We start from the raw sequence: 27638 nt of genomic DNA, 5'->3' as shown, positions 1-27638 counted from the left end.
ACGTGAGCAGTACAAGGCAGGACAGCGCACCGACCAATGTCATTCTGCAGCTGTTCAGATACGTTTTTTCACACAAACCAACAGTCCGGGTGATGTAAACGCCAGCATGCACTATCGTCTTCCGAATATCGGAGGAGACTCGCCCCCTCATGTCCTGCCCGAGCAACAATCGGATCCCATAAAGACCATCCTGCGGCATCCAACATTTACAGCTACGTTTCCTTTATTAACCTAAGGCCTCATACCCATTGGCGATTAAAAAACCGGTCCGATTTCTGGACTGGAAAAAAGGGTGGAGTGTTCTGCCAGTGTCATGCGATTTCTATGCGATTTTTTATTTTTCCATCCGTTTTTTTTTTCCAGCCACTCTTTTTCTACAGTCATTTACAGGACCATTTACAGTGTTCTATACCACAGAATGGTGATGTGTCCGTTTTTTTAATCGCACCCATTGACTTCTGTTGGGAAAATCACTGCAAATTGCAGCATGCTGCGATTTTTTTCTCAGACCGATTTTGGCTGAGCAAACAATCGCAAGTGAGATGTCACCCATTCACTAACATGGGTCAGAGCGCAATCCGATTAAAAATCGGAAGCAATCGTCTGATTTTATCGCCAGTATGAGGCCTAATGGCCGCATTCGCTGACGTAGATTCTCCGCTGCTGACATCTCTGGTAACAACACGGAGGAAACTCGGACGATTGATCATACGCACGTTTCCACAAATGGGGCCACAGCCCTAGTAACAATAATGGGGTTCATTTGGAAGCTACAAAGCGCAGGAGTGAACAAAGCCTGTTAAGTCAATGGGCTCCGTGGTGCAGCGGCTAAAGCACTCTACTATGGCTGAGAGACCCGGAACGGAAGAGGCTGGGGCTGTGATGCGGACTGTAATAACCGGAGCACTCAGCTGTTCCGAACCCAGAGCCTCCACTGTAAGCACCCAAGGCCGCGAGTGGTGGAGGGCGGAGACGCGGCCGTTACGTCATAGGGGCTGAGCTCGCTCGCTCCGGATGACGCTGCGCACGTTGTGCTTCCTGTTGTCCTCCCGCTGCTCGTCTCCGCCGTGAGGTACGCGGTGTGCTCCGGCCCGGGGCGACTCTGTGCACAGACCTGGCGTTTATCCGTGCCGAAGCGCAGGCCAGTGCGCATACCGTGCCATAGACACAGCAAGTGGGGGATTTACAGGGGGCGATATATATCTATGTATATTCACTCGGGACCAATAGGAAATTCTGCAGCCAATGTGTTATGACTGGGTTTCCTCTGCACAGTCGCGCAGCCGAGGTGCTGGCGGTCAGTCGCGCAGCCGGGGTCCAGCCGAGGTGCTGGCGGTCAGTCGCGCAGCCGGGGTCCAGGCGAGGTGCTGGCGGTCAGTCGCGCAGCCGGGGTCCAGGCGAGGTGCTGGCGGTCAGTCGCGCAGCCAAGGTGCTGGCGGTCAGTCGCGCAGCCGGGGTCCGGTGAGGTGCTGGCGGTCAGTCGCGCAGCTGGGGGTCCAGGCGAGGTGCTGGCGGTCAGTCGCGCAGCTGGGGGTCCAGGCGAGGTGCTGGCGGTAAGTCGCGCAGCTGGGGGTCCAGGCGAGGTGCTGGCGGTCAGTCGCGCAACTGGGGGTCCAGGCGAGGTGCTGGCGGTCAGTCGCGCAGCTGGAGGTGCTGGCGGTCAGTTGCGCAGCTGGGGGTCCAAGCGAGGTGCTGGCGGTCAGTCGCGCAGCCAAGGTGCTGGCGGTCAGTCGCGCAGCCGGGGTCCGGCGAGGTGCTGGCGGTCAGTCGCGCAGCTGGGGGTCCAGGCGAGGTGCTGGCGGTCAGTCGCGCAGCTGGGGGTCCAGGCGAGGTGCTGGCGGTCAGTCGCGCAGCTGGGGGTCCAGGCGAGGTGCTGGCGGTCAGTCGCTCAGCTGGGGGTCCAGGCGAGGTGCTGGCGGTCAGTCGCGCAGCTGGGGGTCCAGGCGAGGTGCTGGCGGTCAGTCGCGCAGCTGGGGGTCCAGGCGAGGTGCTGGCGGTCAGTCGCGCAGCTGGGGGTCCAGGCGAGGTGCTGGCGGTCAGTCGCGCAGCTGGGGGTCCAGGCGAGGTGCTGGCGGTCAGTCGCGCAGCTGGGGGTCCAGGCGAGGTGCTGGAGGTCAGTCGCGCAGCTGGGGGTCCAGGCGAGGTGCTGGCGGTCAGTCGCGCAGCTGGGGGTCCAGGCGAGGTGCTGGCGGTCAGTCGCGCAGCTGGGGGTCCAGGCGAGGTGCTGGCGGTCAGTCGCGCAGCTGGGGGTCCAGGCGAGGTGCTGGCGGTCAGTCGCGCAGCTGGGGGTCCAGGCGAGGTGCTGGCGGTCAGTCGCGCAGCTGGGGGTCCAGGCGAGGTGCTGGCGTCCAGGTGAGGTTATGGTGGTCAGTCGCACAGCTGGGGGTCCAGGCGAGGTGCTGGCGGTAAGTCACGCAGCCAGGGTCCAGGCGAGGTGCTGGCATTCAGTCGCGCAGCCGGGGGTCCAGGCGAGGATATGGTGGTCAGTCGCGCAGCTGGGGTTCCAGCGTTTTCCAGCTGATTACAGGATATACTTGTCTGAAAAAATGTCCTTAAAATAATTTTGCTAAAATAAGGGGCAGCTTGTTTGAACAAGGGGAAAAAAAAAAAGTTGTGCTTTAATAATCTCCCACCGTGTCCAGTGCTGACTCTCCACCATTGCTCCGGTACGCTACTGACTTCAGCTCTTATGTCACATTGACAGAACTGCAGCCAATCACTGAGTGCAGTAATTGGCTACAGCACTGTCAACAAGACATCAGCGATAAAAACCTTAAGGGTGTGTGCAGACGCTGCGGAATCCGCTGCGGATTAATCCGCACGGATTTTGCAAAAACCGCAGATAAACCGCAGGTCAAAAGACCTGCGGATTATCTGCGGTTTTGACTGCGGTTTGGTCCTGCGGATTCACCATCTCCACAATGGTGGAGATAGGAACCCGCTGCGGATTCTGCAGAAAGAATTGACATGTCAATTCTTTCTGCGGTTTCAAAAATGCAGCAAATCCGTGCGGATTTTTCCGCAACGTCTACACAGCGGTTTTTTTGTTACCATTCATTTGAATGGTACTGTACACCGCAGCTAAAACTGCTGCGGGTCCGCAGCGGCCAAAACCGCTGCGGAAACGCAGCGGAATCCGCAGCGTGTGCACATACCCTATGACACCGGGATCAGGGTGTAAAGCAGTTTTTCGTTAAAGCTAACTTCAGCAAGGGAGCAGTGTTTCTGAAACAAGAAAACTCATTTAAGCCGGCCATAGACATGCAACAGCTGATGATCGATTGCTCGCTCAGTCGACAGCTATTTCTCCTGACTCCCACCAAAATGCATGAATGTTCAGCTCGTCTGCCCATCTGAGTGTTATCAAAGGTGGGAGAACACACAGTGTGCACATTGCACGTTGTCAGGATTCTCCGGTAGCGGGTGGTTATGTGACTGCAAGTATGCAATATGCACGTTCCTTTGCGTTCTGGCTAGACGTGCGCAACTTCAATCAATACAAGTGAATAGCTGCACACAACTTGCCACGTACCGCAAAACCTCAGCTTTGGTGGTGGATCTTACCGTGTCCCAAATTCAATTTTCGAAGCATCCAAGGCTTGTCAATATCATATCTAATTGTTACATGCTTTTTTTTTTTTCCCGAAAACATAGTATTTTACCTCAATCTTGTGAAAATAGTTGAAACCGTAATGAGAGCGGCATGGCTAGACTAATAGAAAAGGTAAAGTAAAAACCATATCAATCAATATTCTCTTTTTTTTGTCCTTAGTTATACCATGGATATCAGAGGCTTTCCAAATCCTTTTTTATATCTAGATTACAGTAAAGATCCGTCCACACCCTTCAATTCGGCTGGACAGGTGAGTGAAGAGGCTCTTATTCTTATATGGAATCTGTCACTTATATTTTCGTATATAAGATGCGGCCACCGCCATCAGGGGTTTATATACAGCATTCTGTAATGCTGTAGATAAGCCCCTGATGTAACCTGAAAGATAAGAAAAAGAAGTTAGATTATATTCACCCGGGGGGCGGTCCGGAGGGTGTCGCGGTCTGGTCCGGCGCCTCCCATATTCTAGCGACGACGTCCTCTTCTTTGCTTCCCGTTGCGGCGCAGGCGCACTGCTCTGCCCTGTTGGGGGCAAAGCAGAGTACTGCAGTGCGCAGGCGCTAGACCTCTTCCGGCGCTTGCACACTCCAGTTTACATCAGGGGCTTACCTACAGCATTACAGAAGGCGAGTAGTTACTAACTATCTGTCTGTTCTGTCTAGCACTCTGAGAGGTCACGGACCGATTCTACCGGCAGCTCTGCTTCATTTGACCTTGAGTCAAAAGCAGTTCTTCTTTTAGGCTGCTCTGTTGATGGGGCATTACTGTTGACGTTGTGCTGATTGACAGCTCTCAACACTGCAGATAGGCAGCGGAGAGCTGGCTGTCTTTCGGCATAACTTTGGCAGTAATACCCCATCAACACAGCAGAAGAGAACCCGCTGCTCTGTCAACATCAAAGACCGTGAAGGCCTAAGTCACCGGCAAGTACGGTCTGTGACCACTATGAGCCAAACAGAACAGTCTCATGTACAGCACCATAGAATAAATGGTGCTATATAAATTAATAATAACAGGCAGATAGTTGAGCTAGTTAGCAGCTACCTTTCCCTAAGTCTTTAGGCCCTCCCCCACCCCCCAAAAAAAAGTTCTGAATAATGCCTTCTACTGGCTAACACGATACAAAGATATACATCTTTCCTGTTTCTGAATAATGCCTGCACTCCATGACCTTTTTTATTGTCCATGAAAAAGAAATCTGATTCTAGTAACGCAATTGACTAAAAAAAATACTTGTTTACTCTTGTATTCAGTTGCAGTTTCCATGTTCACTTTTGTATTTCCACTTTCCAGCCTAATGTGTTTACTGACTCCTTTCTAAATATTCCTGGACCTAGCTAATGTTGGTTTTTTTTCCCCCTCTTTAAAGCTGAGTCCTGTTTTTATTGATCGTTTGAATAATAAAATCAAAGAGCTGCTACTGTTTATGGAAGCTGGCCTAAAATCTGCAGATCGTGGCGATTTCACTGTATACACCGGATGGTCTGGTAAAATACATTTTTTTCAAAAGCAATTTGTTAGAGCTTTATGATAAGTGTTTGTCTCTTGCTATGCAAATTCTAGATTACTGTTTCATGTTGTTTATTTCTATAACAAAGATCTTAATTAATGATTGTCGCAATTGATCCAGGTTATAAAACTAAAGGGTTATCCCACTATGAACACTCATCTTCTATCCACAAGATGGGTAATACATGTATGATCATGGGGGTCTCACTGGTAGGACCCCCGAGCTTGCCGATTCTGCTCATTGCCCGACCACAGTGAAGAGAAGCCTATATGGAGTGGTGGCCATGTAACTCTATATTCAATATCTTTGGTGTGGATCGGTGAGAAAAAGACTTAATGGAGTTATGCAATAAAAGTCAATCGTACAGAAAATGATGGATACCGATTTCCTCAAAATTTTTTAGTTTTTAATGTTTTAGTGCAAATGTCATTAACTGTACATCTATGTTGGGGGTCTTCATGAGTTTAGCATGCTGAGGAGTTAAACAAACTCCACACATGGCACACACTGTGATACAGCTGTCATCTGTCGTTGCCAGATTTGCAGCTGTGGTTTATTGTATCACCCAATAGGGTGAGAAGGGTTTGGGAGAAGACTTGTCCCGATCTTCCCTGCTTCTCCAGGATGAGTTGAATTGTGTTATAGGTTGCATTTGACGATGCCCCAAATCTGCAGTTATGGTCCTGCCACTCCATTCATCTCCTTGTAGAGAATCCGGAAATAAAGCATTCAAGTCCCAAATGTCTGCGTTCAGGGATCTATCATCTCTCACCTACCAGTGAATGGGTAATCCTTTGATTTGTCTGGAACATCCATCCAGTATAGTGGGATGATCCCATTATTTCTATGGTGCCCCAGTAGCAGGCCAGTAGGAACAGGCGATTTCTGCATACTCGACATCAAGTATGAGTGTTGGAGATTTTGATTACATTCCTTATTGTATAGTTGTATAAATTATTTGCATGTCTTTTATTTCCTACAGGAATAGCCCTTTTATATCTTCACCTCTCTGAAGTGTATAGAGATCAGTCATTCTTGATAAGGGCTCAGGAATATGCCTCCATAGGACTGCGCTGCTTGACTAGACGCGATGTCACTTTTCTGTGCGGTGAAGTAGGACCATATGCAGTAGCTGCTGTAATTTTATATAAGCTCGGGTCCCATAAGGAGGCAGATGAATGTATTTCAAGGTAAGGGTTTCATCTGCCAATTAAAAAATTTTCTTCTCTCCAATATGAAACTAATATATAAACTATGTTCTGCCCACTTGACTGGTGAGTAGCTGCTGGGAAAATATAACTTTATTTTCTCCCTACCACCAAACTTCCTGTTTAAATAGAAAAGTATATTTAAAAGGTATTTTCCTGCAAGTTAGGCCAGGATCACACATGAAAGAAACACGGCCGAGTCTCGCATGTTAATACCCGGTACTGCTGCCGGCACTCGGATCGGGGCGTGCGGCCGCATGGCAATACATGCAGTTGCAGGCTCCACTACCGAGTGTCAGCGGCAGTGTCGGTTATTAACGTGCGAGATGCGGCCGTGTTTCTCGCATGTGTGATCCCGGCCTAAGCCCTATAGATTTTTTTATTTTTTTAATTTGTTTTCAGTTCCCTTTTTAAAGGGAATCTGTCAGCGGGTTTTTACTACCTCATCTGAGAGCAACCTGATGTAGGCAATGAGAAGCTGAATCCTATGATGTATCGCTTAGATTACTGGGTGCAGTAGTTCCCACTCAGTCGGGAGCTTTTTGATTTGGCAATACAGTAGACCTGAGAAAGCTGCCCCAGGCTCTCTGTGTATGAAGTCCATAGTCAGTGAGGTGCTTATTGCTGGACTAGTCCTGCTTTATTAATCTTAGTTATAAATCCTTCACAGTAAACAACATGCACTTTAACAAGTGTCCCATCCCTGAATTCTGTGTTTCAGCCTCTCTGCTGTCTTCAGATTACATAGCAAAAATCTGCTGACAGATTCCCTTTAAGGATCTCACCCAGACCAATGATCAGGATGACAAATGAACAAGCTAATTTATTTATATACGAAAGCATCTCACTCATTGATCTAAATCAGGGGTCCCCAATCTGTAGCTCGGGAGCCACATGTGGCTCGCAGTCCCATGAATTGTGGCTCGCGACTGTCAGCCAGCTTTGTGCATTAGGTCCAGGTCTAGCAAACAGGTATGAAGAGTACATATCAAAATGGTGAATTTTGTGAGTAGCCCTGCACAGAAGTGCAGATCTGATTGCACATTTACTGGTCTTATGGGTTTAGAAATGTTTTAGGTATGGTACGCTGGAGGACAGTACTACCTGTTAGAGGAGGGGCTCAAAGCTGGAAGTGACAGTGTGCTGGGAGTCCCTGATGGAAGAATACTGAATGTGGGTATTGTGGGAACCCGTGGATCTCTGTGTACTGCTTTGGAGTGATTTCTGTGGTAAAGCTTTGGTTATCATTATACCTGTAAATGGGGGCTTTGGTTGACACTACTTTAAAGGGGGTTTGAACTGGATGTGGCTCGTGACCCTCTCCCATTGCTGAATGTGGCTCGCGACCCACTCTCTAAGCCGAATGTTGCTTTCAAGGTCAGAAAGGTTGGGGACCACTGATCTAAATAGTGATGTGTGGCTGACAATAACTCCTCTCCATAGTCTGCACATCTTCATTGATTGCTGCATGTAACCCAAGCGCTGTCCAGGGCTTGCAGTTATTTTCTGCCCAGGAAAGGGATGCTTCATCAGACAGTTTGTGTCAAAAGATCTTTTAACTTGTCAATAAATGTAGCATTTTTTTTCTATTTTTGCATCCACACAAACTACTATTCAAAAAGTTGGTTGGGTCTTAGTTGGAGGGGCGTGTCCGAGCACAGCCCAACAAATTGCTCATCAGTTCCAGTGGTATAAATTACTACTTATCTGAATGCCACTGTGTGACTGGAGGACATTTATTGCACTTGCACAAAGCAGCTGTAACATGCACCATCTTTTGACTCCACTGTGGTTTCTTATATTGGCCCCAAGGTATTTTGCGTTTCTAAACCATTGAGCTTTAACTATGCAGAAGCTCATAGATTGTAAGCTTGCGAGCAGGGCCCTCATTCCTCTTGGTATCTGTTATGATCTGTGTGATTATTGTTATGCTGTAATGTCTATTGTCTGTACAAGTCCCCTCTGAAATGTAAAGTGCTGCGGAATATGTCTGCGCTATAGAAATAAAATTTATAATTATTATAAGCTTCTTAAAGTGAAGCATTCGATGAGCTTGCGCAAAAGTCACTGAGAAAGGAGGGCGAGCAGGGGTAAGCTGTGATATCACTTAGGGTATGTGCACACGCTGCGGATTCTGCTGCGGATACGCAGCGGTTTTGGCCCTGCGGATCCGCAGCAGAATTAGCTGCATTGTACAGTACCATTATATCCTATGGAAACCGCAGTGCAAATGGTGCGGATTTTTCCACGCGGTTTTTACTGCGGTCTCCAATCCGCAGAAAGAATTAACGTCATTCTTTTCTGTGGATTCCGCAGCGGTTTGCCATCTTCTCCATTGTAGAGATGCTAATCCGCAGGTAAACCGAAGGTCTTTTGACCTGCGGATTTTGCAAAATCCGCGTGGAAAAATCCGCAGACCAATCCGCAGTATGTGCACATAGCCTTACTGTGATTGTTGTATCCGGTGTTATTAGCTGTGGGTAGAAGTGTTGCCTGTCATTGTAATCCTGCCTCTGATGATAATGAGCCTGTTGAAAATTCTTCCTGAAGGGTACAAGAATCTAAAGTGGCAAGTATGAAAATTGCAAAAATTAAAAAAAAAAAAAAACTATATGTATTACAAAAGCTGATTTTAAACTGTCGTTTTGCGATAATACATTCTCTTTAAGGTTATAATCTACTTTGACTTCCAGCATGTGTCAATTTTTTTTTCTACGTTTTCTTTTTTTCATAATCTTATTTGAAAATCCGTGACGATGGCTATCCTGTCTAGCTACCTACTCGACATCTCCGTTCTGCTAAATACCTAACAATAACACCCTCTATGACCTTTAACTTCCCTCTCTGGTTTCCAGGACTTCTCGTGTTTTACCAGTTTTCTGGAATGCAGTACCTGAAACAATCCTGTTAATTCCCAGCATCCAGTTTTTATTAAGGGACCCCCTATATACACATTTCTTTAGACTGGCCTATCCTCTCACTAATTTAAAAAGCTATTCTCCCTTCAGTGCCATCAATAGCAGTCTGTATTGGTTCCTGTACAGATACTGGCTGATGACCGGTTTATGCAGCTTTACTTTAATGTCCTATTTATTGGTGCCTGGACTGTAGACATGCACTTTTACCATGCACTTTTCATCTTTCGAGTTTCCCCTGTCGCCTCATAGATTGTAAGCTTGCAGCAGGGCCCGCATTGCTTTTGTATCTATTGAATTGTGTTACTCTGTAATGTCTGATATTGTCCGTACATGTCCCCTCTGGATTGTAAAGTGTGGAACATATACTGGCGTAATAGAAATTAAAATATTATTTGTCACACCCATACACCACAAATGAAGCGGCAGGACACGTGCCTCCAGTTGCTCTCCATTAGAATGCTTCAGGCAGCAGTTTTTCGTTAGGGGGAACAGTGTATGTGAATCCCCTGTCTTGACAATTGTTGGGGGTTGAAGCGGGGGAACGGCACAGATATAACAATTGTCACTTGTCTGGTGAACAAGCCGTGTTATCAGTGTTTCTTGCTGTCAGGGCTGTGGAGTCAGTAATTTAAACCTCAAACTCCTTATTTTCCCTTACTTCCAACTCCACAGCACTGGTCACTACTGACCATGTGCACAAAGTGCATCACAGATTCATCTCATCTATGACCCCACAGCACTGGTCACTACTGAGCATGTGCATAACAGCACTGATTCATCTCAGCTACGACCCCACAGCACTGGTCACTACTGTGCATGTGCATAAATGCAGCACAGATTGATCTCATCTATGACCCCACAGCACTGGTCACTACTGAGCATGTGCATAGCAGCACAGATTAATCTCAGCTACGACCCCACAGCACTGGTCACTACTGAGCATGTGCATAACAGCACAGATTCATCACATCTATGACACCACAGCACTGGTCACTACTGAGTATGTGCATAAAGTGCAGCACAGATTCATCTCATCTACGACCCCACAGCACTGGTCACTACTGAGCATGTGCATAACAGCACAGATTCATCTCATCTATGACACCACAGCGCTGGTCACTACTGAGCATGTGCATAAAGTGCAGCACAGATTCATCTCATCTATGACTCCACAGCGCTGGTCACTACTGAGCATGTACATAAAGTGCAGCACAGATTCATCTCATCTATGACCCCCACAGCACTGGTCACTATTGAGCATGTACATAAAGTGCAGCACAGATTCATCTCATCTACGACCCTTACAGCATTGGTCACTACTGAGCATGTACATAAAGTGCAGCACAGATTTCTCATCTACGACTCCACAGCACTGATCACTACTGAGCATGTGCATAAAGTGCAGCACAGATTCATCTCATCTACGTCCCCACAGCCCTGGTCACTACTGAGCATGTGCATAAAGTGCAGCACAGATTCATCTCCACTAACAGCCAAGATCCTTAGATCAGGAACAAGACCTGGCATTTACAGTTATCAACAGCCTTAGAATCGTAAAACGAGTATTTTAACACATTCACACTAATTGTGCAATGTAAATGTCCCTTTTAAACTTTAAAACTCTGTTTCAGAGAAAACAGATTGTAGATCCCGGCCTGACTGGTGTGATGCAGTTGTCATGTGCATTTGATTGACAGGTGCCTCCCCTTGTATGTACATAGTGAGAGTTGTCAGTCATCTGGAGCAGGTAGAATTTGACTCTGGTCTGCATTGGACTGGTCAGGGCTTTCCGAATAGTCCCCAGCCAGCACTTCAAGCTTATTTGTAGGCTCGTGTGTTTTTTGTTTTTCTTTTGGTTTGCACATCATCACCATATTGTTTATCTTGTACTGTCTTCCAGTCTACACTAGAGGGCGCCATAGTGATTTAACCGCCTGACTGCGTTTTCTCACCATCCATTAAGAATACTATGTCCTCCACATTTCACACTGGCTTCGCTGCTACACTGGGCCCTGATATTCTTCTAACTATACTGGCAGTGGCAAATGAGCACATGAAGACCTAAGATTTATCAGCAGTATGTTCTTTCTTGGAAATATTGGATGCTATTCCAACGAAAATGTACTTTGAATCCAGTGCAGGATTTATCGTTCTTCTAAAATAACTCCATATTTAAAAGTAAATGAGCGCCGATTAGCTTGCGCTATCTATCTTGCGGTCTATGTTCTGGTCTTATGGTCTATGAAGGCTAATAGGGTAAAATCTTATTGGGAGCTCTAGTACAGCATGGTAAGAACCCAACAGATTATGGTGGTTTTCATCAGCCTGTTTAATTGTTAATCTTTTGTTTTATGTAGTGAGATCTGGAAGCCAATTCCCCATAAACTTTATTGCATCCTTATACCATTATAGGATTTATGAATAGGGGTGGAGGACGATGAGCTACCCCTTTGCTTGTCTATAGGGGTGGAGGACAATGGGCTGCCCCTTTACTTGTCTATAGGGGTGGAGGACGATGAGCTGCCCCTTTACTTGTCTATAGGGGTGGAGGACAATGAGCTGCCCCTTGTCTATAGGGGTGGAGGACGATGGGCTGCCCCTTGTCTATAGGGGTGGAGGACGATGGGCTGCCCCATTACTTGTCTATAGGGGTGGAGGACGATGGGCTGCCCCTTTACTTGTCTATAGGGGTGGAGGACGATGGGCTTCCCCTTGTCTATAGGGGTGGAGGACGATGGGTTACCCCATTACTTGTCTATAGGGGTAGAGGACGATGAGCTGCCCCTTTACTTGGGTGTAAGGGTGAAGGATGATGGGCTGCCCCTTTACTTGGGTGTAGGGGTGCAGGATGAGGGGCTGCCCCTTTACTTGTCTATAGGGGTGGAGGACGATGGGCTGCCCCTTTACTTGTCTATAGGGCTGGAGGACGATGGGCTGCCCCTTGTGTATAGAGATGGAGGATGATGGGCTGCCCCTTTACTTGGGTGTAGGGGTGCAGGATGAGGGGCTGCCCCTTTACTTGTCTATAGGGGTGGAGGACGATGGGCTGCCCCTTTACTTATGTATAGATCCTTTTGTTGCTTGCAGTGTTTGGATGAGTTCATGCCTTTTACTGTTTTTGTGTTCCCAGAGTTCTCCAGTTTCACCCTGCTGTGATGAAGTTGGAGTCCCGTCTACCAGATGAGCTTTTGTACGGCCGGATGGGTTACCTGTACGCCTTGTTATTTATCAACAAGCATTACAAGGGAGAGAAGGTTTCTTACAGATACGTACAGGAGGTGTGTGCTTGACTTGTAGAAATGTGTTTTTTTTATTGGTGGTACTTGTCCATGTGGTAGGAGAACTCTCATGTAATTTGGGATTTGTAAGCCAGCATCGATTCAGTTCTATGTCCAGTAATAGTAACAGACTCGCAACACCCTGGTCCATTGTGGCGGGTTGATGCAGGCACAATGTCATGTCAGGCCTACTAATCAGAAGGAATGCCAGCCTCTAGGAGGACGTACTCAGGCCATTACTGATGTGATTGCTCGACTAGGGTTGTGTGAATCAATTTGCCTCCTCTCTTGTGTACTGTGAACAATGTAGTCATGGTGCACATAGCATCTGCAGGCACCACTTTGCCTAGCTTTTAACTATTCCCCTAATTTCTTTATATATAATTATTGACATTACCCCTGAAAAAGCCGCACGCTGGTGGTGATACGCGTGGGGTCTCCCCGTCCTCTCTACCATTTGTATGGCCTCTACTCCTTTTTGTTGTCAGTCAGGTTTGACTGCAGTCTCTTCCAACGCATGCTTCTCCGCCTTGGCATAATTTTTCTTAATTGTTTTGATTGTGGCCTGTTAATGGCCGTTTTTGGGATCAGCATATTACCTTGCACTTTACTATTATCCCCTCTGTTTTACTTGCTTGGTGTTCATTATTTTCACTATGTGGTTATACCAGCTCCTTTTCTTTCTTTGCTTATTGCTTTTTCAAATCAGTACAGCTTTGAATTATCAGGTTTTGTGCATTGTGCTAGAAATATACATCCACACTGACTTTTGTGTTTTACCGTTATTACGGTACCATTAGAAGGTTTGACACTGTCTTAGGACATTGTATCATATTTCTTGTCTGCATTATTATATAATTAGAGGTCAGCATTTTTCACATTATTGGGCAAAGATCATCAGACCTTGTCTTTATTTTGTAGGTATTACCACATTTTTTATTTTAATCTGCATATATCTTTTTTTGTTTTAGTTTCCTGATATTTCAATAAGAAAATGTTTTCATTGTTGATCCGTGTGTGGCTTGCTTGTTGCTTCTTTCTTCTTTCAAGACACCACTTGGATGTCTCACATTTGTCTTTTTTTTTTTTTATTATTCTTATTCAGGTGTGTGAGGTAGTGCTGAAATCTGGTGAGAATTTTGCTGTTCACAAACGAATGAAGCATCAAAGCCCGTTAATGTACGAATGGTATGGAGAGTACTACGTAGGACCGGCCCATGGCCTTGCAGGCATTTATTACTACTTAATGCAGGTAAGTTAACCATGCAAAATAATAAAAAAAAGTATGTTACTGAAAAGGTTTAACCCCTTTCTGACATCGACCGTAATACTACGCCGATGTCACTCTCCCTGCTTGGTGCAGGCTCTGGCGCTGAGCCAGCACCTTTCTGGGCACATGACAGCTGATATATACAGCTGACGTGCCCGCAACAGCCACGGGTGGAAACGCGAATCACCCGCGGCTGTTAACTAGTGAAATGCCGCTATCAATCTCTGACAACGGCATTTAAGTCATTGTTGACCCGTCACGTGATCGCGGGTCACCGATGGGTGTTGGCATGACAACCAGAGGTCTCCAGCAAACCTCTATGGTTGTCATTTACACATTGCTATGCAAGTGAGCATTTCTGCTACACACAGGCGATCTGATCATCTCCTGTAGGTAACAGAGCCGATAAGACAACTGCAGCTTCGAGTCTCCCATGGAGACTATTGAAGCATAAAAAATAACAAATATATACTGTATATACTCGTGTATAAGCTGAGTTTTTCAGCACATTTTTCTGTGCTAAAAGCGCCCCCCTCAGCTTATACATGATTAAATGTGCAGGAGCCGGCGGCTGTGGCTAAAGCCTGTACCGTTGCTAAATAGCGCGCCGGCTTCCAGAAGACATCATATTCACCCTCCTCCGTACTGTTGCTACATCTCACTTGGTCCCGGCGCCAGCAGCTCTTCCTATGCTGAGCGATCACGTGGCCCCGCTCATTAAGGTAATGAATATGGACTTGTCTCCACTTCCATAGGTGTGGAGCGCATATTCATTACCTTAATGAGCGAGGCAACGTGATCGCTCAGCAGGAATAGCAGGAAGGCGGCAGCAAGCGAGATGCTGCGAGGGCACGCTGGAGGAGGGTGAGTAGGATGTGTTTTTTTTTTTTTTTTTTGTTTTGTTTTTTTTTGTAATGGCAAGCATGCATACCAGGACGGGAGGGGAGAGCAATGCATACAACGATGGGACGGAGGGAGCCATGCATACAACCAGGGCTGTGGAGTCGGTAAGCCAAACCTGCGACTCGGACTCCTCAATTTCCCTTACATCAACTCCGACTCCACGACTCCGACTCCCACATATATTTCTTATATTTAAGTGAAAAATTTATTGTAGTACAATGTGAACATCAGACATTGCATCATTTTCATGATACAATAATCAAGATATTTAGATAGAATATAACATATATTTATTGGAATACCACTTTAGACAAACTGTAATAAATTGTGAATATGTAATATCGATTACATATATACATATTGTATGTGTGTGTGTGTGTATATATATATATATATATAAGTTTTCAACAAAAACATACTAAATCATATTTGTGCAGTCTATGAATTTGTTCTAAGAAATAGAAATGCCTCCATCAGATCCTCCTTCATAGACGACCTCAAATCTGACCTAATAATTTTAAGGCTAGAGAACAACCTCTATACACTAACTTGGGTTGAAGGCAAAGTCGTAACCACATGGGAACATCTCTAACAATTTCCGGGTATAAAGGAATTGCCTCAAGCACAGTCAGTTTTGATGAACGGTTGAATTTTTCTATTTCTTTGAGAGCAAGTGAAACATTTTCCTGAAATATGGTCAATCTGCTTGCTATAGGAGACGGAGTGAAATGTTTTTCCTTGTGGCAACGCTTTGCCTGCGCCATGTCATCCAAATACTAGTCAAACTCCTCATCTGATGAGGATGAAGATATGGCAGCAGTAGCACTGTCAGGACCCAAGTCCTCTAGCGCCTGGCAGTCCTCCTGTAGGCCACTCATGCTAACCGCTTATAATTTATTCACACTGCGGGGCTGGGCTGGGAATCTTGGGCATGCGCAGTAGTTATCTGCGGCTCTCATGCCCAAGATTCCCAGCCGTGTGAATAAATCATAAGTGTCTGTGGGGTGGAATCTGTGGCCGCGCGATATGAAGGCTAGGATGTGATCTGAGTGCATGGGCACATTGGGCACCGCTAACTGCGCATGCCCACGAAACTAAAGTACAGCGCAGGCGCCAGCATTTCAAAATAAAACTGAGGAGGCGGCGCCAAATACGAAATGACTGATGGATGCGAGGCGTCTGTCAGAGGGGGAAAGACCTGCCCCCTGTCAAATTTCAGGTATTTTTGAACAATTTTATAAACGATTATTTCTGCGGTGGAACAGAAGCTAAGTAACAGAGCCATCTTGCCAGAATGCAGCATTAGTGCTGCACAAGGTGGCTCTTTTACTTAAAAACGCCTGGGGGGGAACAGGTTCCCTTTAAGCAATTTCTTCAATTCAGCCACCTGTGTCCATTGACCTTCATTTAGGGTTACCTGAGCGTTCGCCATATCTATAAGAAACGGTTTTAGTTCAAGCAATCGCTCATTCATTAAATAAGTGCTGCCCCACCGAGTGGCTTGATCGACAATTGCCCCTTTCCCAGCACGTCTCTTCAAGATGGAATCCATTTTAGGTGTTCTGGCGGCAATAACCAATTTCCTCACTTTTCCAATCAGATTTCCAGCATGTCCCTCTTGCAGACTATCTCATTGCCAGCTGCAGCGTGTGCACAACTTTCTCACTTTCTCCAGCTCGGGGCCCAGGAATCGGATCCTGTGCAGGGCAGGCACCCCTCCCCCTCCTCTCTCTGGCGAAGACAGCAGCAGACAGGAGAGAGGAGGGGAGATTGCCCCCTGCAGTCTGGAGCCGGTGCAGGACGGGAGCTCTGCAGCATACAAGTGAGTTTTGATAGGTGCGTGCCCCTGCTTCTAGGGGGGGCAGCTGCCTCCCTGCCCCTCTCTGACTACGGCCATGATTCACACACAGCGTTTTTGCGGATCCGTTTTTTGCTGTAAAATGCAGTGACTCTGGGCATTCCAGCAAAGTCAATGGGTTTCAAGATATGACATTCAGACACATTGTTTTGTGAGGATCCGTTTTTGGGCTGAATGAGCATGTCAGTTTGTGTGGCGTTTTTCTAATCTGCTTTTGCTATTGAAAACATCTATGAGCTTTAAAACCTTTCAGGTGGTGCGGTTTTTTAAAAAGCTGATCTGCTTTTGCAGCTGAAAAACGCAGCAAAAGCGCTGTAGCCTTAGATCAGGAATAGAACAGCCATTTATAGGACATTTCATAACTTTCCCAAATTCCTATGAAAAAATATTCAGCACATTCTGCATTGAACTATTGTACCCAATTTATTATATAATTTAGGAGTCGGTCCATTTTATACTGACTCCGACTCCACCAAAATCACCACCGACTCCACAGCCCTGCATACAACGATGGGACGGAGGGGAGCCATGCATACAACGATGGGACGGAGGGAACCATGCATACGACGGGATGCGGGAAGCCCATGCATACAACGATGGGATGGGGGGGAGCCACGCATAGCAGGATAGTGACGGGGGGGAGGGGGGAGCCAAGCATAGCAGGACAGTGACGGGGGGCACACATTGCAGGATGAATTTTGGAAACCAGTCCTGTGAACTGATGAGGTTAAAATGGAACTCTTTGGCCACAATAATCAAAGGTATGTGTGGAGAATATGGGGCACAAAATTTCAGGAAAAGAACATCTCACCAACCATTAGGCACGGGTGTGGATCAATCATGCTTTGGGGTTGCGTTGCAGCCAATGGCACAGGGAACACTTCACGGGTAGAAGAAAGAATAGATTCAATGAAATTTCAACAAATTATTGATGCAAACATAACACCATCTATAAAATAGCTGAAGTTGAAAAGAGGATGGCTTCTACACATGGATAATAATTCTAAACACATGTCAGCATCCACAACAGACTACATCAAAAACTGAAGGTTTTGCTGTGGCCCTCACAGTCCCCTGATCTTAACATTGTTGAAAATCTGTGGCTAGACCAGAATAGCAGTGCATGCAAGATTACCCAGAAATCTCACAGAACTGGAACAATTTTCTAAGGAAGAATGGATGAAAATCCCTCAAGAGTTGAAAGATTCTTGGCTGATACTTTCAAAAGGGGGTGCCACTAGGTACTAACCATGAGGGGTGCCCACATTTTTGCATTGGCCCATTTTCCTTGTTTACATTTTAAAAATTACAAAAATGGAAATTATAATTTTTCACCTAAAATACAAAAAGAAATGTTATTTTTAACTTTAGGCCTTTTAGAAATCATTTCATTTTCAACTTGCTTAATTGTTCACAATAACAGTAATTTTGACCAGCAGTTCCCAAACTTTTACTTTACTGTATAATGTCCATCAAGATGTCCTAAAAGGTCTCTGGGGGACATTGCATTTTTATTTAGTTTTTCACTGTAACTGGGGCATTCATTGAACATCTGGAAATTGGGAAAAACAGACCCATATTGTAACAAGAGGTATCGGAAAAACGAATCAGTATATTAACATCCAGCAACTCTTGTGTGCCCGGCAGAAGACTTGAGAAAACAAGATTTGCAGTATACTAGTCTGGTGGCCAGGACACACCAGCATTCTGTCGCTGCCCTGTTCCAACAATGTGGACATTACACCAGGGTTATGTGAATATTTTTGCTCCATTTTACGTTTATGTTGTAGGAGAGGGATCGCTTCAGTGTATGCATCTACTAATTTAGTATAAATCCAAGTGATTTACTAACAATGTTGTATTTGGCTTCTGGTAGACTTAATACATTTGTAGTAAAAATATTGTTTTATTCTCCGCAGCCTGAATGTTTTGTCAGTAATGAAAAGCTGCAGATCCTTGTTCGGCCTAGTGTGGAATTTGTCCGCCACCTCAAGTATCCTTCTGGAAACTATCCTGCCTGCATTGGGGATAACCGGGATCTTCTAGTACACTGGTGCCATGGCGCTCCTGGTGTCATTTACATGCTAACCCAGGCTTACAAGGTACTGATCTCATTTTTTGAAAATTTAATAAAATATTGCTTGAAAAAGAATGAATAGGAGCTGAACGGAGTTTGTCGGACCCCCAAGGATTTTATTTTTGCTGAACTATTATTCTGAGAGCTCATCTTTGTCGTTGTAGAGAAAAACTTTTTAAGAATAGAAGGCATCATTACGTAATTTTAAAAAGCATGGAAAACATACAGCTGTGAATATTTTTAAGCAAAAAATCCAACATTTTATGTTATGTAAATTTTGTCCACCTGTTGTTTTTACAGAATTTTCTAGAGTTGGGAGAATTTGTTTGCAGGCACTCCTGTTCAGCGGTCACAGATTACTGACCTGGCTGATAGACTGAAGTTCTGCTAATCGATTTTTCCCATTTCTAGGATTCACTGCTCAAAAAGACCCGTGTAAAAAAAAAATACATATACATATTTTTTTTCTCAGGTTTTTCAGGATGTTGAATATCTGGCAGATGCTGCGCAATGTGCTGAGATCTCTTGGCAACGTGGATTATTGAAGAAGGGATATGGCATATGCCATGGAGTAGCAGGGAATGCCTATTCTTTCCTTGCAATGTACAACCTGACGCATGATTTGAAATATTTGTACAGAGCGTGCAAGGTGAGTGGTTTGCAAACGCCTTTTCTACCACAATACTTTCAATGAATGACAACTACTCCTGAGTTTTCCATTGAAGAGGAATTTAGATGATAGACATTCATGGTGTCTTCTATATGACTTGGTTATTTCCTTCACAGACAATAATGGTGAGAGCGTTGTATATGCAAGGCTGGTTATACCCTGTTTGTCCACTGCCTTGCCATGCACCCATAGAGCTTATACTGTAGATTCTGACAAACATACTTTGTACTTAAACGTGAGACCCCCAATTTAGTCTTGTAGTAATAATAATAATCTTTATTTATATAGCGCCAACATATGCCACAGTGCTTTACAGTTTAACAGTTTCAAAACACAAGTCATATGTAACAACATTAACAATACAATAATTAAAGCAAAATTAGACAACCCTGCTCGTGAGATCTTACAATCTACAAAGAGGTGGGGGGAGATCCAAAGTACAGGTGTATTTACAATGATGCTCCAGCCATCTTGAGGGAGCGGGGGATAGATGGGGATAGTGAATGGGCTACACGTGCGCACACTCACATAAAATGACTTTGAGTAGTGAACATGATGGGCCGCTCTGAACAATTGTGTTTTGAGGGAGCGCCTAAAACTATGCAAATTGTGGATAGTCCTAATTTTTTTGGGTAGTGCATTCTAGAGGATTGGCACAGCGCAGGAGAAGTCTTGGAGTCGGGAGTGGGAGGTAAGGATTAGTGCAGAGGTTAGTCGAAAGTCATTTGCAGAGCGCAGCAGTCGATTAGGTCGATAGACCGAAACGAGACCACTTAATAGTGTTGCAGTAGTCCAGGCGGGAGTGGATAAAGGCGACAGTGAGGGGTTTTTGTTTCCATGGTGAGAAAAGGGCGGATTCTAGAGATGTTCTTTAGGTGTAAGCGGCAAGAGATTGTATATGGGATGTGAAGGAGAGATTGGTGTCAAACATAATACCCAGACGGCGCACCTGCTGCCGGGGTGTTATTATTGTGCCCCCCTACGGAGAGGGAAATGTCAGGTTTAGGGAGGTTAGAAGAAGGCGGGAGCAGAAGAAGTTCAGTTTTGGGGAGGTTGAGTTTCAGATAGAGGGTGGACGTGATGTTGGAGACTGCGGACAGACAGTCACTGGCGTTGTGTAGTACAGCGGGGGTAAGGTTAGTGGATGACGTGTATAGTTGTGTCATCAGCAAAAAAATGGTACTGAAAGCCAAATCTGATGGTCTGTCCAATTGGGGCCGTGTAGAGAGAGAAGAGAAGTGGGCCAAGGACTGAGCCCTGAGGTACCCCGACAGTGAGAGGGAGAGGAGTTGAAGTGGTTCGCTGGAGGAGCGGTCAGAAAGATAGGAAGAGAACCAGGAGAGAGCAGTGTCCTTGTGACTGGAGCCTAGAGAGTAGGAGACGGTGGTCAACAGTGTCGAAAGCTAAAGAAAGGTCTAGAAGAATGAGTAGAGAGTGGTCACTGTTACATTTCGCTGTCAGAAGGTCATTGGTAACTTTGAGTGCAGTTTCAATGTGAAGGGTCTCGGAGGGAGTGAGTAAAGAGGTAACGGGTAAGGCGGGAGTAGACTAGGCGCTCCAAGAGTTTAGAGATGAAGGAGAGATTGGAGACTGGTCTGTAGTTTGTGCAGGATGGGTCGAGAGCGGGTTTCTTTAATAATAGAGTAACGATGGTGTTTGAAGGAGGATGGGAAAATACCCGAGGAGAGGGAGAGATTAAAGATTGTAGTTAGGTGAGTTGTTACGAATGGAAAGAGAGACTGGAGGAGATGTGAGGGAATGGGGTCGGTAGTGCATGTAGTCTGACGAGAAGAAGAGAGGATTCTGGAGACTACTTCTGTGATGAGATCAAATGTGGAGAGTGAGCCAGGGGAAATGCAGGGAGCGATGGGAGTCCCAACACTTGTAATATTCTTATCTGTTGTCGGGGGGGGGGGGGGGGGGCAGGGCAATATCCTTGTACCAAACTCCTTAGATATGTATAAATGCACCTGGTGATGGCTATGAGTAACATGCTGGAATGAAGTGACCATGCGATTTGTGTGTGTGTAATGGGCATGCTCTAAGTCTTATTGCACTGCATCTATGTGTCTTTTTGCATCGTGCATTTCAACATATCCTACTACTTTTGAGCCACAAGAGAATGCGGCGGCAAATTAATTCACACATTATCTTTGGTGTTATGCCTACATTACAACATCATAAGGTAAGAGTCCACAGCATGGCTGGGATCAAAGTTTATCTAACCCTGGTTGTCACAGTGGAGCCCTGCTGTCTGTCACTTCTGAGTCCTGTTGATCTGCAAGATGAAAGGAACTCTGACTAAAGGCCCCGTCACATACACAGCGAGATCGCTGATTTTGTGACGCCACAGCGATCTCGCCAGCGAGATCGCTGTGTGTGACGGGGATCAGCGACCGCCCCCCCGCCGGGTATCACTGGTCGTGCAGCATCGTCCTGGGCCATTTTTTCATCATTGCTCTCCCGCTGGCCAGCGCGCATCGCTGCGTGTGGCAGCGGGAGCCAACGATCAGTGAGGCTCCCTGGTAGCTAAGGTAAATATCGGATTACTAAGCGGCGCGTCACTTAATTACCCGATGTGTACCTTAGAAACCTGCGTGCTCGCAGCTACCGGCACGAGCATGCAGGTTTCTAAGGTACACATCAGGTAACTAAGTGACACGCGCCGCTTAGTAACCCGATATTTACCTTAGATACCAGCGTCCTCGCTGGTGCTGATCGCTGGTGAAGCTGCCTGTTTGGCAGCTCACCAGCGATCATGTAGCGAAGCACCAGCGATCCTGACAAGGTCGTATCATTGTCGGGATCGCTGTTGCATCTTTGTGTGACGGGGCCTATACATGTACTTTGTGGTCTATTGAGAGATGGAAGGGAATTTATAGATAACCTAATTGTAAAATAGATCCTCAACGTGTGATCAGTGTCAGTCCGGCCCCTGGGACACCTAAGATCAGAAGGGTGATGATGGTGCCATGTTACGGCACATCAGTGTGGCTGAGCTGTGGAGCCAGGCACACTGCATTTGTGGATGATCATGTGCCCAGTTAACTATTTTCCCTGCTGATCACACTTGTCCCAGTTTAAAGTTTAATTAAGGAGAGTTCAGGGTTTTGTTTTTGTTTTGTTTTTTTTGTTTTTTTTCCAGAAAAACCCTTAATACAGAGATGTGAAAAAAAGGTGCAAAATATTAAACTATATGGCTTTTTATGGAATATTTTACATGTTGGCTTGCTTGTGGACCAACATGCAGGACATTTTCTGTAGCTGCCAGTTCATTTTGATGAGAAGTATGTCGCCTTGCTCCGTTCTCAATGGCGGTTAGCAGAATAAGATTAATTTTTGTTAGTAATTGTATAATTGCTTAAAGCATTGATATTGGGCTCTTTTGTCAGTTTGCAGAGTGGTGCATGGATTATGGAGAACATGGCTGCAGGACACCAGATGCTCCGTTTTCCCTTTTTGAAGGTATGTAAAATACTACATTTTGACATGTCACTGCCTTGATGCTACCTTGAATCACAGGAGGGTATGGTATGGTCATACTGGCTATCACCAGGATGGTTATAGTGAGTCTCCAATAATAGAAATGGTGAAAAGAACTTACAGGGATTTTCCCACAAAAGTGGTGATTTAATCAATAGGTAATGGAAGATTAAGTATTTCACAATTTGGGTGTATTTGCAGAGCTAAGCCGATAATGGTGCCCATGAAATATTAATAAGAGAAGACAAATGCTTGAAAGACAGTCAGGTGGTGGGGTGATTATAATGGAAAGTTTCGTTCCCTCTGGGTTTAATTTTTAAACCCTTAAAGAGAATCTGTCAGTACAATCAATTCTCCTAAGCCGTCTATATGGGTACGCAGGTCATCAGAAGCTGAAGAAAATCTCTGCAAGAACATCTTAACCACAGTTTAGTATCCCCTCTGGCACCTGTACAATCAAATGTCCCCTAATCCCGCTCTAAAAAATAATCTAATACCCACTTTTCACATTCTAACTAGCCGCCCTCCCACCGTAATCATCACAGTGGTGATAAGGTGTTGCCCAGTGCTGCTAACTTCCCATTGGAGGCGAGTCGTCCGAAGAACATTATTAAGCCCAAATATTTCCCGAGTCACTTGTCCTAATTAAGAGGACATGTTATGACCCAACAGACCCTGCCTGTTGTTGTGCACCTCATCTGATGGAGAAGCAAAAAGCACTGGACTACTTTTTGAAGCTTAGTTGACCAGGTCACGGCCACACATTTAGCTTTCAGCCAAGCTTCATGCAAACATCACGGTACATGAAACAATAGATTTTAACCCCTTAGGTTTGTAAAAAAAAAAAATGCATTAGTAGTCACTGAGATATGAGAACCGCATCCCCCGATGTGTGAAAATGCAGCAGCTATCGGCTGTACACTATAGCTGACATCATCAACCACAATCGGTGTTGGCACAGACCATTGTTGTTTAATTCCTTTAGATTCTGCTGTTGATAATCATCTAGAAGCCATAGTCACTGAGTGTGGGGGCTCCCTCCTTAACCCCATTGGCACCCTAATATCAGGATTGTGTGATCTTGATGGTTGACAATGCAATTCACGGTCAAATAATGACCTTGAAGCCTGCTGACTATAGTGACCTGTCCAGAAGTTAGCAACAATTTAGGTGGTAAAAAAAAAACATTTTTCATTCCGGTCATGCCACTTTTGAATTCTTGAAAAACACCGGACAAGTTAGTAACCTACCTGGCAGCAGTTCTGAATATGTTGAGGGTGCTGTTTTAAAAGCAATATCAATTTTGGGTGTTTTGGAATATATAGGACCCCAAAATTACTTTAAAAATAACTAGGTCCCTTTAAAAAAAAAAAGTTTGTAAAATTCCTTGAAAAAAAAAAATGAAAAGTTGCTACTACATTTTTAAACCTTGCATCCTAACAAAATAAAAGACCATTTTACAAATGGTGCTGATGTAAGGTAGACATAAGCTAAATTATATGAACTTTTTTTTTTTGTGTGTGGTATGACTATCTGGATTAAAGGGATAAATTCAAAGTTTGAAAACTGTTTTGGTCTTTTTTTTAATTTTTGTCAAATTATAGTTTTGTAAGTAAATGTCAAACATATTTTACCTAAAGTATAATGTGTCACAAAAACTAGGGGTTAAAGAATTAAATTTCCGTGAGCGGTGTAAATCCCCTCTGCCTACCTCCTCTCACGGTTTGTGGTTGCAGAGGGGAGTGTTCTGGTCATTTACAGCATGATTCCATAACTAATTGCTGTTTCTCAATGCTTTCTTACAGGGCTGGCTGGTACCATTTACTTTTTAGCAGACTTAATGGATCCTGCAAATGCAAAGTTTCCTGCTTTTGAGATCTAGCTCCTGTTCCTTTTCTCTAAGCGGTGCAGCGGGGGTCTGTTCATGTCTTCAGCACTTAGAATACTTCCTCTTACCCCAAGAGTCGAAGTTCATAGATGTAATGTTTTCAGTGAATATGACGAGTGATGTCATTTTGCAGCTCTTTGTTAGCATGACAACGCTTGTCAGATGAATCTGCGTAGCGCTCAGCAGCCGCCTTGCTTCCCGTTACAATGGAGAAGATGTTAAGCAGTGATTGTTCTGCACAGTGGACCGTCTCTCTCGCCCTTTTTCTCTTCTTCCTGATAACGGAGGCCATTGTTATGTTTTTTTTTTAAATGCTACTTGTGTTTCTGTATATTACATGGACTTTCAGGAGGAAAAACTGTACTAATAGTTGAGCACGAACAGTGATATAAGTGTTTGGAGCACATAACGTTCAGTTTTTGTAAAACGCTATCTCAAAAGAAAATCTGAAATGTTTGCATTATTCCACACATGTTTTATTTGCTAACCTATTTGGGTCATTTATTATTATTTTTTTATGGTGCAATATGACAGTCTTACAACTATTATGCGGATGTTCTGAAAACAAAATTCATGGGGACTAAATATACACAGTTTAAAGGTGAAGTCTCCAAATAACTGAAAAGAATGCAGCATGGGTAGTAATGATGGTTGGTGATGACCGTTTTTCTGTGACATCATTTTGTTCTAATTTAAAGGGGTTGTTTTATTTGGAGCACTTACAGCATCTTCACTACACATTGTTTTTCTTTTTTTTTTTTTTTCTCCACAGCTTCTGTCTAAATCCATATATCAAGCTGGGGACGGGCAGAGTATGGGGGTAGTAGTGGTATGTAGTAGGTCTGGGCGGAATCGAACAGATCTGGACTACATGTTTCTTTTATACATATATAAACATATACCTTTGGGTTAAATATGTATTTTACACTAAAAAGGTCAATCAATAGCAGAGGGTTTTAAATCTTCGGAAAGTTTCACCCAACTTAGTTATTGACATTATATTTTTTATTCCATAAATCAGTAGTAGGCATGGAAATAAGCCACTTTGTAATATATCTGATTAATCAACTTCTTTCTCCTCCTGGAATGATCTTCACTCAATTCAGGAGTAAAATCTGTTTGCAGTCAATACTGCCACAACTTCTGAAGATTCAGTTGCATATTAATCCTTTTTAGACGCGTGGAATTGCAATAAAATCCGCAGTGTAATAGAGTAACAGGGATAGTCAATGGGAATTTGAGAATTGGTGTGCACATGCTGCGGAAAAATCCGCGCCGATTCGCTTCATTTTTTTCCCCGCAGCATGTCAATTCCTTGTGCGGAAATGCAGCGTTTTCTGCACCCATTGACTATACATGGAGTAAAGCAAATCCACAAATCAAAAAACGAATGACAATCCGCAAGTAATCAACATCCATTCCGCATGAAATCCGCAAGCATTTTGGCCTGCGTTTTCTGCCAAGAGATGCAGATTCTGTGCGGAAAATTCCGCAGGCCAATCCACAACATGTGCACATACCCTTAGCCCGGGGTCACACTTGCGCGCATTTCTTGCATCGCACTCGCATCAAAACCCGGCACTGCCGCTGGCACTTGGACCAGAGTGTGCGGCTGTATAGAAATACATGCAGCCGCACACTCCGGTCCGAGTGCCAGTTACTGATGCGAGAGACTCGCACGAGTTTCTTGCATCACATTCGCAAGTGTCAACCCAGCCTTCTCTGTAAGCCGGATGCACAGTGTTAGGGATATGGCTGCATGTAAACACTGTTGGTATTGCAACTCGGCTCCACTGAAGTTAATGGGGCCGACCTGCAGTACCCGACATGGCCAATCTACGAGGGTGGTGCTGGGTTGGGGGCCTCATTTACTTGTTTATGGGAGGCTCTTTTCACTTTGTGTTTGACCTATATGTTTTCAAACACATCCTTGGTGTCCCATTTGTTTAATGGAGGGCAACAGTCTTTTTGGACTCTATTGGCCTGGTATATTTGGGTTTATATTTTATTTTTTCTTTATGCTTTTCCATACAATAACAAAAAGGTATCCCGCGTAAAAAAAAATCAATTTGCTTTAAAGACGTTGGCATTCTTCAGAGCCTCCTGCTATACGTGTAGATGTCTGACAAAATGGGTCAGAACGGAGCCTTAATTGTCTGCCCTCTAAAAATGGGCTAATTCTCTTTATCTGGTCCTTTAGTTTTCAGTAAAGTTGCCAATTGTGCTGCAGACACCTGGATCAGTTTATTGCGACTGTTCTAGACACAACATAAAATCCAATATAGAAGAAAAGAAGTGATGAAAGCGACACTCCGGAACGCCAATAGCAATGACCTAACATTTCAGCCCAAGCATGAGAATAGCTCTACGGAAAGACTGTAATTGACATCTGGAGTGCATGGTTCTTGTTTTGTTTTTTCTTTTTTAGAGGGCTGCTCCTTTCCCGAAGGGGGGGGGGATAACAAAAACCTGATTTAAATGATGTCATGGGTATGTGCACACGCTTTAGCCCATCAGGGAGTTACTGGGGCAAACATGGAGAAAGGGACGGTTTGGGATCAGGGAACCCTTTTGTCGTCACTTCAGTAACTTTTACATGTAAGAAAAAAAAATTACAATTAATTACATAATATGTGGTTGTTACTGTGGCCTGTATTGAAATGAAGGAGCTGAAAAATGTATTTTGTTGATGTTGTTGTGTTCCTAAACTGCCAGCAGGTGGCAGAAGAAATGTGGTGGTTAGGTGGGTTTTTCAGGGAGGATACACTTACAATGACATGTACGGATAGCAGTGTTTCTAGACATTTATTCATTAAACAGGTATTACTGATTTGTCTGTCATGTGTCACTGTATTCGAATCATGGTAATCATTGACAGTATGATAAATACTTTACATTTCTTTAATGCTTAATTGTTAAGGCGTTTACCAGCGCATCCTCTGCTGTAGAAAGTTGCTTTCAT

The 27638-nt window shown here is 44.8% G+C and overlaps 1 protein-coding gene across 3 annotated transcripts; it reads left to right on the top strand.

Moving 5' to 3' along the window:
* The first annotated feature begins 824 nt into the window (after window positions 1-824).
* LANCL1 (LanC like glutathione S-transferase 1) lies at window positions 825-27506 on the top strand. 3 transcript variants are annotated; one of them, XM_073553207.1, is made up of 10 exons: window positions 825-936; window positions 3773-3863; window positions 4983-5100; window positions 6106-6313; window positions 12380-12527; window positions 13633-13779; window positions 18478-18660; window positions 19108-19284; window positions 22698-22770; window positions 24594-27506. In XM_073553207.1, the coding sequence occupies exons 2-10, from the start codon at window positions 3780-3782 to the stop codon at window positions 24668-24670; spliced, it is 1215 nt and encodes a 404-aa protein (XP_073409308.1). In that variant the 5' UTR covers window positions 825-936; window positions 3773-3779; the 3' UTR covers window positions 24671-27506. The 3 variants fall into 3 exon arrangements, with proteins under 3 accessions (XP_073409308.1, XP_073409306.1, XP_073409307.1); XM_073553205.1 differs by having other exon boundaries at window positions 935-1072; XM_073553206.1 differs by lacking the exon at window positions 825-936 and adding an exon at window positions 1031-1170.
* Window positions 27507-27638: the final 132 nt, after the last annotated feature.

The sequence above is a fragment of the Dendrobates tinctorius genome, unplaced genomic scaffold, assembly GCF_039654945.1.
Source record: "Dendrobates tinctorius isolate UK_male_01 unplaced genomic scaffold, ASM3965494v1 ptg000199l, whole genome shotgun sequence".
Taxonomy (NCBI): Eukaryota; Metazoa; Chordata; class Amphibia; order Anura; family Dendrobatidae; genus Dendrobates; species Dendrobates tinctorius.
The sequence above is the reverse complement of the archived record's forward strand: the minus strand, read 5'-3'. Positions and strand labels throughout refer to the sequence as shown.